This window comes from Sparassis crispa (genome assembly GCF_003851025.1).
Source record: "Sparassis crispa DNA, contig_000002F, whole genome shotgun sequence".
Taxonomy (NCBI): Eukaryota; Fungi; Basidiomycota; class Agaricomycetes; order Polyporales; family Sparassidaceae; genus Sparassis; species Sparassis crispa.
In genome coordinates, this window is record NW_020939749.1 from 340,681 (window position 1) to 355,717 (window position 15,037).

At 43.5% G+C, this 15,037-nt stretch overlaps 4 protein-coding genes across 4 annotated transcripts; 2 read left to right on the top strand and 2 right to left on the bottom strand.

Moving 5' to 3' along the window:
• Positions 1–2,547: 2,547 nt before the first annotated feature.
• SCP_0300900 (hypothetical protein) lies at positions 2,548–4,194 on the bottom strand (the record flags this gene model as incomplete). Its single annotated transcript, XM_027755487.1, has 1 exon — positions 2,548–4,194. The coding sequence occupies one exon, from the start codon at positions 4,192–4,194 to the stop codon at positions 2,548–2,550; it is 1,647 nt and encodes a 548-aa protein (XP_027611288.1).
• A 1,679-nt stretch (positions 4,195–5,873) lies between these two features.
• SCP_0300910 (hypothetical protein) lies at positions 5,874–6,179 on the bottom strand (the record flags this gene model as incomplete). Its single annotated transcript, XM_027755488.1, has 1 exon — positions 5,874–6,179. The coding sequence occupies one exon, from the start codon at positions 6,177–6,179 to the stop codon at positions 5,874–5,876; it is 306 nt and encodes a 101-aa protein (XP_027611289.1).
• A 3,118-nt stretch (positions 6,180–9,297) lies between these two features.
• Positions 9,298–12,208, top strand: SCP_0300920 (hypothetical protein; the record flags this gene model as incomplete). The annotated part of the gene is made up of 3 exons (XM_027755489.1): positions 9,298–9,528; positions 11,775–11,849; positions 11,912–12,208. The coding sequence occupies 3 exons, from the start codon at positions 9,298–9,300 to the stop codon at positions 12,206–12,208; spliced, it is 603 nt and encodes a 200-aa protein (XP_027611290.1).
• A 1,146-nt stretch (positions 12,209–13,354) lies between these two features.
• Positions 13,355–14,067, top strand: SCP_0300930 (hypothetical protein; the record flags this gene model as incomplete). Its single annotated transcript, XM_027755490.1, has 4 exons — positions 13,355–13,458; positions 13,515–13,574; positions 13,628–13,654; positions 14,052–14,067. 4 exons carry the CDS (start codon positions 13,355–13,357, stop codon positions 14,065–14,067), a joined length of 207 nt encoding a protein of 68 aa, XP_027611291.1.
• Between the last annotated feature and the right edge of the window lie 970 nt (positions 14,068–15,037).

Sequence of the window (15,037 nt, forward strand, 5' to 3'; positions counted from 1 at the left end):
GGAGGACCGTTCCTTTGTGCAAACTTGTTAGGACAACCTGATTATTACACCAACATGAGATTCAAAACTTTTTTTTTGGCTCTCCTTTGTCAAGTATGTGACTCAGTCTGCAGATGGACTCGTTGGAAAAGATTTGCTGTCTACTGATCGTGTTGTTGTCAGTATGGCTCGCGATGACATCATTCCTATTATGCGTATCAACAACTATGTTTTCTGACTGATTCATTTCGAGTCGTGGACATTATATGATTATCTGCATAAGACGATTGTTAAACGTACATCTTGTTTGCCTTGAAAGCATTTCATGCATAGCATGGGTCATTTCGATAGTGCAACTGCTTCGTTCACGGGCTATTGTGCTCCTGACAATGATGCCAAAGAGGGGGGTGCGTGTGATAATGCGTCCGATGCCGTACATCCAGGATATCATACATTTATATCTGGTCATCCATCCCGGCCTACGCATGCGGTGTGCATGTTGAAATCCTCAACTTCGTTGGTACATCCTTGCCTCGTTGTGATAAAGGCGACATCAATGAGTATAGCAAAACTATGCTTACTTTTTTCCATCCTGGTGGGTGGAGGAACGGACAGGACATTATATGTCAGTGTTCTTCTTGGAAGACGGTGTTTGATCTTACTACATTTGCTGCACATCATAAACAGATAATGAAGCATATGAACATGTTGTATGAGTGTCTTGATGCGCACAATAACTATTCGGCCATTCGTCAGGCATTGGCATTGGAAGACTGTGGAATTACTTCATTCGAGGATGGACTTGCACACGTGTTACGGGACGATGTTGAGATGCAGCATTCTGTGGAGGTGGCAGACGATCGGGTTTTCAACTTATCTGATGATCTGGAAGGTGTTGGAGCTGAAACGGCAAAAATTCGCATGCACATGTCAGCTATGACTGTGATGCTTAGCAGTGTTTGTTCGCAGTATGAGAATAAACAAGATTACAATAGCGTTAATGACATTACGCACTCTTTTCAATACCAACCACCCACATTGTGGAAAGCTGCAGTTTCTGAAGCACAAGATGCTGTCATTGCAGTAAGGATGCAACATAGAAGCGCGCGTCATGTCACGGGCCAATCGTCATCTAATGTATCATCCACTTCAGGGTACCCTTCTGACCTAGCTCTTAGCTTCAACATAATCTATATTGTGTAGTGGCTAAGAGCCTCTCAGGTATCAGACAGACCATGGTACCAATACATGTCCCAGGGCATTATATGGGATTACCCAGGGCAAAGGCAGGGCAAAGGCAGGGCAAAGGCAGGGCAAAGGCAGGGCAAAGGCAGGGCAAAGGCAGGGCAAAGGCAGGGCAAAGGCAGGGCAAAGGCAGGGCAAAGGCAGGGCAAAGGCAGGGCAAAGGCAGGGCAAAGGCAGGGCAAAGGCAGGGCAAAGGCAGGGCAAAGGCAGGGCAAAGGCAGGGCAAAGGCAGGGCAAAGGCAGGGCAAAGGCAGGGCAAAGGCAGGGCAAAGGCAGGGCAAAGGTGAGATCTCCCATTTTAAGGACATCCTAAGATGTTATTTTAAGATTTACAGATATTTAGTCTCTTCTTTAGCCTGATGTTTCTATTTAACTACTATAATTATCTAGAGATTTATACTAACAGTTGAATTACTAAGGTTTAAGAGTAACAGGTCCTTACAAGGGATATTCCATCACATAAAGGGACATCCCATAATACAAAGGTGTTGTTGAGAATAATGGATAAATTCCCAAGTGATATAGCGATGATGTCTCGGATGAAGGGAAGACCCGATTACTCAGCCGGGTTCCCGAAATAGATTTCTTTATATACATTCTATATAAAGTTCCCTTACATAATCATTCCCTGCTGTGGCGGGCTCCATGGGTGCCCTCAGATCGCTTCCTCCGGGTATTCCCAACACTCCCCCTCGGGCCGATGAGCATCCCAAGCATTTCCATAAGCTTTTGGTGCCTTGGCTTTGTGAGGGGTTTGGTAAAAATATCGGCTACCATATCTTCTGTAGGGCAGTAGATTATTTCCATTTTTCCATCGTTTATCTTTTCTCGCACATAATGATACTTTATATCAAAATGTTTTGAGCGTGCGTGATACTGTGGATCGTGGGCGATTGAGATCGCAGCCATGTTGTCTCCGTAGACAATCGTCGGCTGTTCCTGGTCGAAGCCTATTTCCTTAAATAGATTCCGTAGCCAGATGGCTTCTTTTGCTCCGAGAGCGGACACTATATATTCCGCCTCTATGGATGAAGAAGCGACTGTTGTTTGCTTCTTCGAACGTCACGTTATCACGCCTCTTCCTATTTTGTAAACGTATCCTGAAATATATTTACGGTTGTGAACGTTATTCGTGAAATCCACATCTGTGTACCCGATGAGCACATCTGCATTGTGCCCTTCATTATCCGCCGGACCGTATACTATTCTGGCTTCACGTGTGCCTGCTAAGTAGCGGAGCACACATTTGGCGGCTGTCCAGTGGGTCAGGTTCGGCCTAGCCGTGAATGAGCTCAATCTTTGGATAGCATACGCGATATCTCATCACGTGGCTACTGCGGCATACATCAGAGATCCGATCAATGAAGCGTATCCGCTGTCTCGGTTTGGCACCTCATTTGTGTCATCCTCGTCCTTCTCGAGGGTGACGTTCGGATCGAGAGGCATTCCTACTGGGTTCGCATTCTCGAGCCCGTGTCTTCGTAGGATAGAGTCAATATATTTGTTTTGTGATACCTTTATTGTTTTCTTTTCTCGGTTTCGCTCAATTTCTATCCCTACGATCTTCTTGGGCTCGCCTAGATCGGTAACTTCAAACATACTTTGGAGTTCCTTTTTCAGGTGGTCCATGAGGTCGTGATCATTTGTGAACAGTAATAAATCGTCCACCCATACAGCGATGATCTCTGTTTTTCCATTTTTTGTCCTGATGTATGCACATGGGTCCGCGAATAGTTGTCTGAATCCCGCGTCGAGTAATTTGTGGTTCAGTATTATATTCCATTCGTGTCCAGCTTGTTTGAGTCCATAGAGGGTCTTTCGCATGCGGCATACTCGGTGTGTTCCGTTGCTAAATCCCTTCGGCTGGCGCATATAAATTTCCTCTTTTAGGATACCATTCAGGTACGCACCCTTGACGTTCATCTGTTGGATATCCCAATTGAGAATTGCAGCTAGCCCGAGAATTGCACGGATTGTCTCGAGACAGACCACCGGGGAATATGTTTCCGTGTAGTCCATTCTCGGAATCTGTGAGTAGCCTTTAGTGACCAAACGTGCTTTGAATTTAATTACCTCTCCCTCTCTATTTGTTTTCTTTACTAGGACCCATTTGTTGCCTACCGGAGTTCTTCCTTGGGGTAAGTCTACTAACTCCCAAGTGCCCATGTTGTCTAGTTGCTCGAGTTCCGCTTGAACAGCCGTCTCCCACTTCGGCCATTCAGATGAGTTTTTCGCATCATTGAGTGATTTAGGCTCATTGGCCTCCATGTTTTCTTCGCTCATCGCTACATATATGAGATCAGCAATTAATGCGCTATCATTATCCTCGGTGTCTGCATCCGCATTATCTTTGGCGTCAGTGTCAGAATCATTTAGCAACCGGTAATCTGGTCTGACAGTTACGCGCTTGCTACACCTGGGCTTGTTCTTATTGGGTGCATCTCTATCCTCGTCTTCTTCACGTCTGCACTTTAGCGGGTTATTGACGGAGGACTGTAGCGCGTCTCCCCCTGAATCTGAAGACTCCCCCTCGCGCTGCATGTCTGCAGTCCTCGATTGCGGGGCATCAGGTCCTTCTCTCTCACGCGGTTGTAATGTCGTGTTATTTGGAGATGGATCCCGGTTAGTGAAGTGGTAATTTTGCGTCATTTTTATTTGATGCATTTTAGCATCATAATATTTGATGGCATTCGGCCCGTCTACATAGCCAACAAATATGTATTTATTGGCTCTTGGTGCGAGCTTCGAGAGCGCGATGTCCTCTGTGAGAACCCAAACGATGCTGCCGAATTCTCGTAAATGAGATATATTCGGCTTTGATTGGTTCCACTTCTCTTCAGGGGTGGCATGGTTGAGCACACTGGTGGGCGCTCGATTTTTGATGTAGGCTGCATGTGATACAGCCTCGGCCCATAGATAACATGGTAGATCCTTCGTGTAGATCATTGATCTCGCGAGGGCAAGTAGCATTCAGTTGAGACACTCTGCAACTCCATTTTGGGATGGAGAGTATGGCGCAGTCGTCTCTATTTTAATCCCATGGGTGGCACACCAATTCGTTAATTCGGTGTTGATATATTCTCGCCCATTGTCTACGCGGAGTTTTCGTGGTTTGTTCCTGAAATGTTGATCAAGGTAGGTCATATAATTCTTTACCTTGTCTGTAGTTTCGGTCTTCGTTTTGGTAAACACGACTGTGCTTCGTCGTGTGTAATCATCTGTGAAGGTTACAAAATATCTCCACCCGCCTATTGCAGCGGTCCGCGCTGGGCCCCAGACATCGGTATGTATAAACTCACCGGGCTGATGGCTTCTCCCGCTTGCCGCTTTAGGGAATGGCTTCTTTGATGCCTTTCCTTGAATGCATGCAGTGCATTCGATATTGGCCGGGCCGGGCAGAAATTGTAAGCCCTCGACTAGATGATTGCACTGCAAAGTTTGTAGCGCGGTTTGCTGATGTGTCCGTATGATCGGTGCCACTCTTCCCAGGTGCGCCGGTCATTCTCGGACACTATGTATGCACTCCCTTGTTGCAGCTTAACCGCTCGGGTGTGTAATAAATATAATCTACCTTTCATTTTGGCAACAGCAAGGGTTTTTCCGCGGCGATCAATTAAGATTGTGCGCCGATCTCCCATGACTGTTCGGCCACCGGCTTCGTCAAGTCTTGGTATTGAAAGTAGATTGCATGGGGATCGCGGTGCATATAGCACATCACGTAATTGGAACTTAATTTTTCTATTACCTACCTTACCTTCGAGCTGTACAGTTCCCCGCCCGTAGGCTTGAACAGTGCCAAGTCCGCTTATTGCGTGATGCTCGAGGGGTTTGTAGGTTAAGAATATATCGCAATTTTTCGTGACATGCGACGTTGTCGCTGAATCGGCATACCAGTCGTAGAAGGAATCAAAATCATCATTCCCCGAGCTAGTGCCTAAGGATACCATATCGCTATCACGATCTTCTTTATCATTCTCACGTGCAACGTGTGCTCTGTCCTTGCTTTTGCTGCTGGCATCGCGCATCTGCTCGAATTTTCAGCGCTTGTACGGAGGTTCTCCAGATGATGCGCCTCAATATGGGGCATTGGACAGTCCCACTCTGGAAGGCGCTTGTCCCTCCTTGCCGCCGCCCTTGGCCCAACAATTTTTCCCGATGTGCCCGAACTTTCCGCAATTGGAACAGATGGGCTTGCCTCAGTTTCAGCATTCATTAGCCATGTGTCCCATCTTATGACAGATAGAACATTTCTTGATCGAGTCTCGCTTCCGCTTCTGGCTTTGGGCAGTAAGCGCTTGCTCTGGCTCGACATGCTGATCGTGGTCGAGGCAGCACCTATATTCGCCGATGACTACAGCGATCAATTCCAGTGTTGTCATTGGCGGAGAGTTTGGCTGAGAACTCATCGCGCCAGTGTATGACGCTGTATACGAGTCCCAGCTGCTGGGCAGGGACTTGATGAGGATCCCATTAAAATCTGCATCCGTTATTTGCTTTCCCATCATCTGTAATTGCTCGCGTATCTCCCGAAGCTTGGCGATGTGCTTCGGGATATTCACACCTTCGTCAGCATGGTAATCATAGAAAACTCGACTCAACGCTATAATCCCATGTTGTCCTTTCGGCTCCTTTACCGTGCGAAGCAGATCTCACATATGATGTGCCATTGTCGCTCCTTCCGTATGGATCACCTGTGCATCATCCAGGCACATGATGATCAAATTCCTCGCCCTCTGATCCTTCTCGCCCCACTTCTGAATCTCGGCATCGCGTGCTTCTCTGGTATCCGGATTAGCGCTCGGCTCTGGTTTCTGTATCTCACCGGTGATGTAGCCGAGAAGCTTCTTCTCGTCCAGGAATGCGGTCATGTGCCTCTTCCACGGCATCCAGTTGTCCTTCTTCAGAGGATGGATCCGGTACATACTGTTCGGAATGTCCTTGTCATCGTTCGACATCCTGTCACCTGGAACAGGGGTAGTTTTTCTTGTATGGGTGAGGATAGTTTTATTGGTCGTTAGCAGCAGTAGGATACAAGTCCGAGGTTTTAGATGGTCTCGGGGCTCATAACCTGTTGAGAATAATGGATAAATTCCCAAGTGATATCGCGATAATGTCTCGGATGAAGGAAAGACCCGACTACTCAGCCGGGTTCCCGAAATAGATTTCTTTATATACATTCTATATAAAGTTCCCTTACATAATCATTCCCCGCTGTGGCGGGCTCCATGGGTGCCCTCGGATTGCTTCCTCCGGGTATTCCCAACAGGTGTCATTCAGTGAATGCATTTCTGAGTGTAACTTGACTGAAGTCTTAGTTCAAATGCCTTTCTTTTTTTATTCAAATACAGTATATGATAGGAGACATGACAAGAATATATCTTCTTTGCTAGTATACTAGTAGACTGAGTAGTTCTATTTCTTGAGATGCTTGGTGAAAGTTATAGTATAGCTATGATACATACTATATGCCAAAGATTATATTATGTTAGTCTGAACATTATGTCAGAAAATGTAAAATTGATTTTAAAACATGAGAGTAAACATTGTTGTTCGACCTGTCTTAGTTGTTATATGAGCTAATGAAGTTGTTGTACATGCTACCAATAGTAATATAGTCTTTGAAACATTACAAATGCATACGCAATACTTGATATGGGATATCCTGCTTTCTATAAATATTTCACCATATATAAAGTGCAAATAAGGCACTTATTTACAGTATTCTAGTCATCGTTTACATAATTAGAGCTTATACAATATGATTGTAGAACAAAGTATAAAAAAGCTACCATACAATAGCCTGAAAATACATCTTTTACTAATAGTGGGACAGTACCTCTGGCACCATGAGACAACCAGTAATACTGGGATATAAATATCAATGCTCTAGTACTATAGGACATCCCATATGATAATTGTGCCATTGGACCAGCCTTTGCCCTGCCTTTGCCCTGGGTAATCCCATATAATGCCCTGGGACATGTATTGGTGCCATGGTCTGTCTGACACCTGAGAGGCTCTTAGTCACTACACAATATAGATTATGTTGAAGCTCAGAGCTAGGTCAGAAGGGTACCCTGAAGTGGTACCATCTTCCTTACAGTTTGTCCAGGTGAACGACTCTCCTGGTATTGTAACAATCCTGAGTGCTTTTGATTTTCCATCGTCGACTTCCTTAGACCCGACTTTGCATGCATTTCAAGAACCGGCAGTTCTAGTATGGACTGGAGTCATTGAATATTTTTCCCTCAATGATGAACAGCAATGGGCATTCATTCTTGCTGCTTGAGTTCTCCACCACCATGAAGACCAACTGCTATGGATGTATTTGGGTGGCATGGGAGGTACAGGAAAGTCACAGGTTTTACATGTGTTGATGTTTTTCTTGATCATTCGTGAGAAAGCTTATAGGTTTCTTGTCGTAGCTCCCACTGGAGGCATGGCATCTTTGGTAGATGGAAATACCTATCACTCTGTCTTAGGCTTTGGGTGGCAGCATGATGGCAGCACTGGTCCCAGCAAAATGTCGACTACACTGTTAAAAATCTACGAACGAATAGTCAATGTCGATTTGATTTTTTTGGATGAGGTTTCAATATTGTCATGTACTGATCTCTATCACATAAGTGCCCAGCTGATGCATGCATGTTCCGACTTCACACATGCATTCGGTGGTCGAAGTATCATACTTGCAGGTGATTTCGCGCAGTTACCTCCCGTCAGTGCTAAACCATCTCTCTATAGCCATAGAGTAAATTCCGGTGTTACTGCAGAACGAGAAGAAGATGAACAAGCTGCGATGGGAAAAGCCTTGTGACATCAATTCACGACAGTAGTGATTTTGCAGCATAACATGCACCAGACTGGCATGTCTATTGAAGACCAGCTATTTCGATGGGCGTTGGAGAACATGCAATACAAAGCATGTACACACGATAATTTTCAATTGCTTGATAGTCATGTTGTCGGCAGTTATGTCGGTTCTCCTCCTCTAATGGATGATAATTTCCGGTATGTGTCTATAATAACAGTGCTCAATGCTCATTGCAACACCATTAACTCGTACATGTGTTCACAATTTGCTGCACACCATGGGCAGAAGTTACACTATTTTTATTCGATTGATACCTGGCCTCAAAAGGGATCAACCATGTCCTCGCTGCATCAAGCTCAACGTGAAAATGATCAAATTGTCGATCTGCCTCATACCTCGTCACACATTCCAGACAAATTGCAGCAATGTCTATGGAATCTTCCACCTTGTTCGACTGGCCATCATGCAGGTATCTTGCCTTTATGTGTAGGTATGCCGGTCATGCTGAAAACAAATGAAGCCACAGAGCTATACACTACTAATGGTGCCAAAGCAACCGTGCTCGAGTGGAATAGTCATGTTAGCCCCTCGGGTGAGGAAATACTTGACATCCTGTTTGTCGAGCTCACTGACCCACTCAGAACTGTCCATATCCAAAATCTTCCTCCTAATGTCGTTCTGCTTGCACGATCGAAACTTACCATTCAATGTTCGATGCCTAACGACAGCACCGTACAGATTGATCGAGAGCCAGTTTGCATCCTTCTTAACTTTGCGATGTCAGATTATGGCTCACAAGGACGAACGAGATCAAACAATCCATGCCACTTAAAACACAATCGGGAACATCAATCGATTTACACTGTGTTATCACGCAGTTCTAATTTACACGGTATGCTCATTCTTGACAGATATGATCGGAATAAGCTCTGAGGTGGTGCTTTCGGTGCACTTCATAAGGAATTCTGAGAGCTCAAAATGCTGGACTATGTAACTTTCGCGCGTTACACCGATCAACTCCCCTCATATGTTTTGATGGCTACTTGCCATTCGGGTTAGATGGTTTACAGAAATGGAAGGGTAAATGATATGTTCCTCTTACTGTGCCTGCTGCATCATCATGGGCAGATCTTACTGATGACAAATTGCGTCTTCCTCCAGTCTCGCAACTGTTTAATATAGTACAAACTGCTGCATCATCTAATACATCGGACTGACATCAACCACAACATCCACGCAAATGTAAGGCTGACACAGCAATGTTCATTCCTGTCGATGAACTCGAATCTAAACACCAGCGTACTGTGTTACACACTGAGCCCGTCGTATCAACCATCGAAGCAGACCATCACGTCCGCAATGGCGTTCTTTGGGACTCCGACAACTGGAGTTGTGCATATGATTCACTGCTTACCTTGCTTTGGAACATGTTTATTGACCACAGGATATCTGAAGAGCATATACCTGATAACAGTTACATCCAAGACATCGTACGCAATTTCCGTCATGTATCTGATGGACAACTGACTCTAGAAAATGTGCGAGACAGTTTCCGTGACTGTTTATCATGGGATGTTGCAATGCAGTTTCCTAGAACAGGTCATGCTCTTGTCACTTTAATAGAAGTTGCTGAGCTGCTGTTTCATTGCAGATCATATTCATATGTCACAGCACCATCTATGACTGACCTTGTTTGGGATGTGGTCGTAGTGATTCATCAGCATTCGCTGTCCAATATACAGGCGATTCCACCATTCTCTGTCACATCGATTCTATATGCCCATTGGATGAATAACTGTGGTCAATGATGTGATTCTTGTGGATCTATGACAACTACGATCACAGACTTCATATTTTCTCTGCCGATCATTCTTCTTGAAATACAACCTTCAATAGACAGTGGATTCATGCATGAGGTGTCTATTGACCTTATGTTCACACTTTCCCTCGGTCCAACCAATCACCATTGGCATTTTGCTGGAGTCATCTATCTGGGCGGCGGTCACTTTGTAGTCCGATACATTACTTTCGAGAACATGGTTTGGCTGCACGATGGTGCCGCGATGGGTCAGCAGTGCTTACGGGAAGTCAACAATGCAACAAACACAGATTTTACTTGTGCGATAGGCAAACAAGCGAGTCATTTATTGTATGTACATTCTGTGTGATTATATGCATATTTACATTATACGATTCTAAGCTCTAGGATTGAGATTATGTCACACCATCTCGCAATTTTATTCTGGCTACATGTGGGATTGCGCATGTGATCAACTCCTACAGATTCCACAAATGGAATATCCATTGGTTTCTCCTGTTCGTCTTCATCACTCGCTGTCATATATCTGAAAACAATAGCTGCTGTCACAAGGTTTGTATATTTATGTCATCTACTGTCTGTCTGTACTAATGTCCCTCAGACTGAATGATGATTGCATTCTCCAGATCCTACATTTCTCTGACATCCTGTCACTTCTTGTATGGTGTCGCTCTGAGGTTTTCGTTGCCGGCATCGTATCTGATCACCTGAATAACCACTACAATAGTTGTTTGCTACATTTTGTCAGTGATCCTAATGCCCTCCGCACCACGATGCATATATCTCAATCCCTGATATCCGGTTCATTTGCTGTCAATTTTTTTAATCCTGACAGCACATTCGTTCTGAACGATCTCAACATATATGCCCCTCGGGGCTATCATTTGCATATCACGCAATATCTCATTGAGGTGGAACAATATGCCTTGATAGAGGATACCAGTTCTGCAGGGTATAACTTTGAGTTCGGGATCACGACCATCACACCACTTCACCGCGGAGAACATTGAATACACATTATACAAAGCGCAGCCACAACTGCCCTTTATCCTCTGGTCTTTTTTTGGTCGACTCTCCTCATGAGTTATATTACAGCAGACGTGTTCTGTTGTGCATATCCACACCTTACCCTGCAATGTCGTGGAATTCTTAATCTGATTTCTCTTCTGAACTATTACTATCCTCCTCCATGCATATTACGATCCATGGAGAAGTACACGCGATGCAAATTCGACTTTTGACTATATGATTTTGCATGGAATCGAGATTGTAGCATGCCTGCTAAATGCAATACCTCCACTGCATGTCCAAATGCCGTGCGCTTTTTCGGAGACAGCGTGTGTTTATGTGGAACCTTTTCTGATGATATTTCGCAGAATCGACATCAGTTCATTATGGAAGATGTTCTACCTAGTGTATTGACTACTGTATGGGGTTGCGGTGGAAGAGGTTGCAGAGATATTTGTCAAACCGACGTCTTCATAGTGCCGTTTATGTATATATCCTGCTACATGGATTTACTATAAATAATGAAAACCGCTGATGCACTTAACAGTACATAACATTGCCGTAAAAGGGACGCTTTCACATTGAAATCGATACAGGTTGCTCTGTAAATAAGAATCTATCTGACAACAATACCTCACATTTCATTCAATGTTCATTTTTTTCTACTATGTGGTCAGTATTATTTCTGCTACAAATGCTGCGAAATTGATGTCGTATTTTAGAATCTTTGGAGATATCGAAGCTGAGCTCACGTCTTACATGGATCTTCTGACTCTTTTGCTATGGCGCAGGGTTAGCAAGTAGAGGAAAAATGCTGTTCATGCTGAGCTCACTCACTCCCTATACACCCTCACATCTCATTTTGTTGTTCAACCACCAATCTTTCATGCCTATTTACTGCCTGATGAGGAGGAGGAGGAGGATGATGACGACGATGTCATTGCCCAGACACTTTCACGGAAGCGGGTGGTTGTGAGCACATCGGTGAGCTCCCATGTCCTGCCAATAAGTGTGATAGTGGCGCTGATGGCGACGTCGCGGTGTAGACTCATGTCGATGATGATGGCGAGCTGTTGGACTCAGACAATATTTCGATGCGCGCTCTCAAGCATAGTGCCGTGGAGACTGCGGTCACTCATGGTGAGCACACAGTCAACAAGGGGAAAGGGGTTGCCACTGCAGGTGACGCTGTCAGCGTGGAGGTCAGACGTGAGAGTGACAAGGTCATCGCAGGCCATGAGGACGCGGTTGATGAGCAGCGTGCAGATGATGTGCACAAACGCGATGATGAGAGCGATGCGGCAGTGATGTCAGTTATGAAAGATAATCTTTTCTATCAATAAGTAGCAAATTTTCATAAGAATTGCTACTTTTAAGTAGACTTATTTGCAGGTGCATAGATTAACTCAGGATAATCGTAATATAATCTTTCAGATAATCTGAGGATAATCTTCTGGATAATCTGAGAATAATCTGAAAATTAGCAATAAAATACAATTTTAACTTTGACACTAGCCAGAATTGAACCCTGGACCTTAGGTTGATTTTATAGAATATAATTCCAAGTGACACTTTAGACCACTTGACCATTAGGCCATACATCACAACTATCTTATATTAAATTAGACATCTTTTTCTTGAAAAAGACTTAGCCAAATTCTGTCTATTAGAAAAGAGTAAGTAAAAGACACTTGACTTTTATCATAGATAGACAAGACTTATAAACAAACAGTACTCTGAGTCTTATAGTCTTTTCTAATGCTTGCAGCCTTCATATAATGTACAATATGTAATTAATAGAATATATGTTTCTACAGTTACTTCAGCAAAACAGAACTTTGCTATACAATTAGAAGATAGCTATAAAGATCTTGTATATATAAGTGCTCAGTCTATAATATAATAGGCTCTAGAGTATAAGCCTAAAATGAACAAATAAAATACTGTCTCTCAATAACTTGTTATATATTATAGATGACTATATTAAGATACTCTATAGTACTGCATGATAGTTTACAAAAACTGTAAGTTGTAGAACAAGACTATAATAAGATGCAGAGTACTGTTTGTTTATAAGTCTTGTCTATCTATGATAAAAGTCAAGTGTCTTTTACTTACTCTTTTCTAATAGACAGAATTTGGCTAAGTCTTTTTCAAGAAAAAGACGTCTAATTTAATATAAGATAGTTGTGATGTATGGCCTAATGGTCAAGTGGTCTAAAGTGTTACTTGAAATTATATTCTATAAAATCAGCCTAAGGTCCAGGGTTCAATCCTGGCTGGTGTCAAAGTTAAAATTGTATTTTATTGCTAATCTTCAGATTATTCTCAGATTATCCAGAAGATTATCCTCAGATTATCTGAAAGATTATATTACGATTATCCTGAGTTAATCTATGCACCTACAAATAAGTCTACTTAAAAGTAGCAATTCTTATGAAAATTTGCTACTTATTGATAGAAAAGATTATCTTTTATAACTGACAAAGATGGATGTGGATGCGGAAGGAGAGGACGATAACGAGGAGGATGGCGGAAGTATTAAAGAGATGGTGAAGGTGACGAGGGGTAGAAAACGGAAACAAGGCCCGCGGTATGTTGTCTCTTTAGCTGAACACCTCTTGATTGATAGCAACATATATTTCACAGTGCATCTACATCTACATCGAACACCAAGGCCGCAGGACGGGCAGTTAACAAAAAGCGCTGGTATGTTGTATTTTTTCATTACTTCTCCTGCAAGTGAGCTCACTATTCTACAGTGTCACAGTCAGTGTCATGGAGAAGCGGTGCACTCATGCTACTGCTTAACCACGAAAGTCTCTTCACACCTGCAAGTAAATTTTGTTTACATGTTCATTTGGCTGATGTAATCAGTCTTCTATCGCAAACCACCTTCCTTTTTGTGGCTATGTTTCTGTTATACTTGATTTTCCTCTTGATCTGTTTCTGATACCTATGCATTGATACCTATGTTAATCCCTATGTTTCCTTGATACCTATGCTGATCCCTATGTTTCCTTAATCTCTATGCTGATCCCAACTGTTCCTTAATCCCTATGTCTGTCACTATTATCCTTTATTAATCTCTCCTTGATCCTTCATGAATCCTTATTACTGTGATATCCTTGTCTAATCCTTTGTACCTTCACTCACATTTTGTTTCTGTTTTGATCTTCATGCTAGGATTATCCCTAGTTAATCCTCAGTTGATCCTTTAGATTCACCCTCCTTTATATTGCTTAATATGAAGGATAATCCATACTTTATATATGGATGATCTCTATTGTGTGATAACTCTGAGAGATAAGTGAAGATAATCCTGGATGATCTCAAGGGATTACACGATCACTCAGGAGATTATCTTGGGATAAGAAGTGGATGATCTGAGGATAATCTTCCATGATCTATGGTTGATACACTCTTCTCAGTGAGAGGGATTATCTGTAAATAAACCCTCCCCAGAAGGGCCTGCCTAATTAGCGGGAAGTTAATCCTTTTTTTGTGCTTATTAGCACTAAAGATTATCCTTTATAACTGACAAAGATGTGAAATGCTATGCCGACGTGGTGGCCAAGTCTAGAATGTGGGATACAGTCACACATGGGCCGACAGGAGAACTCTAGGTACACGCCTGATAGTGGGCTGAGTCTATCGAATACAGCCAAGGATCGGCCGACACAAAAACTCGAGGTACACATCTGACGGTGGGCCGAGTCTAATGTATCGAATACAGCCAGGGATGGGCCGGCATAAACATCTTGGGTATGGAATGCTACGCCGATGCAGCGGCCAAGTCTAGAATGTGAGATACAGTCACACATGGGCCGACAGGAGAACTCTAGGTACATGCTTGATGGTGGGCTGAGTCTAATGTATTGAATACAGCCAAGGGTGGGCCAGCATGAACATCTTGGGTATGCAATGCTACGCCGACACGGCCAAGGATCGGCCGACACAAAAACTTGAGGTACATGCCTGACGGTGGGCCGAGTCTAATGTATCGAATACAGCCAGGGATGGGCTGACATGAAAATCATGGGTACAAAATGCTACGGCTGTGTGTAAAGTATAAGACACAGCCAAGGATCGGCCAACATAAAAACTCAATGTACACACTTGACGGTGGGCCCAGAGTAAAGTACCGAATACAGCCAAGGATCGGCGGACAT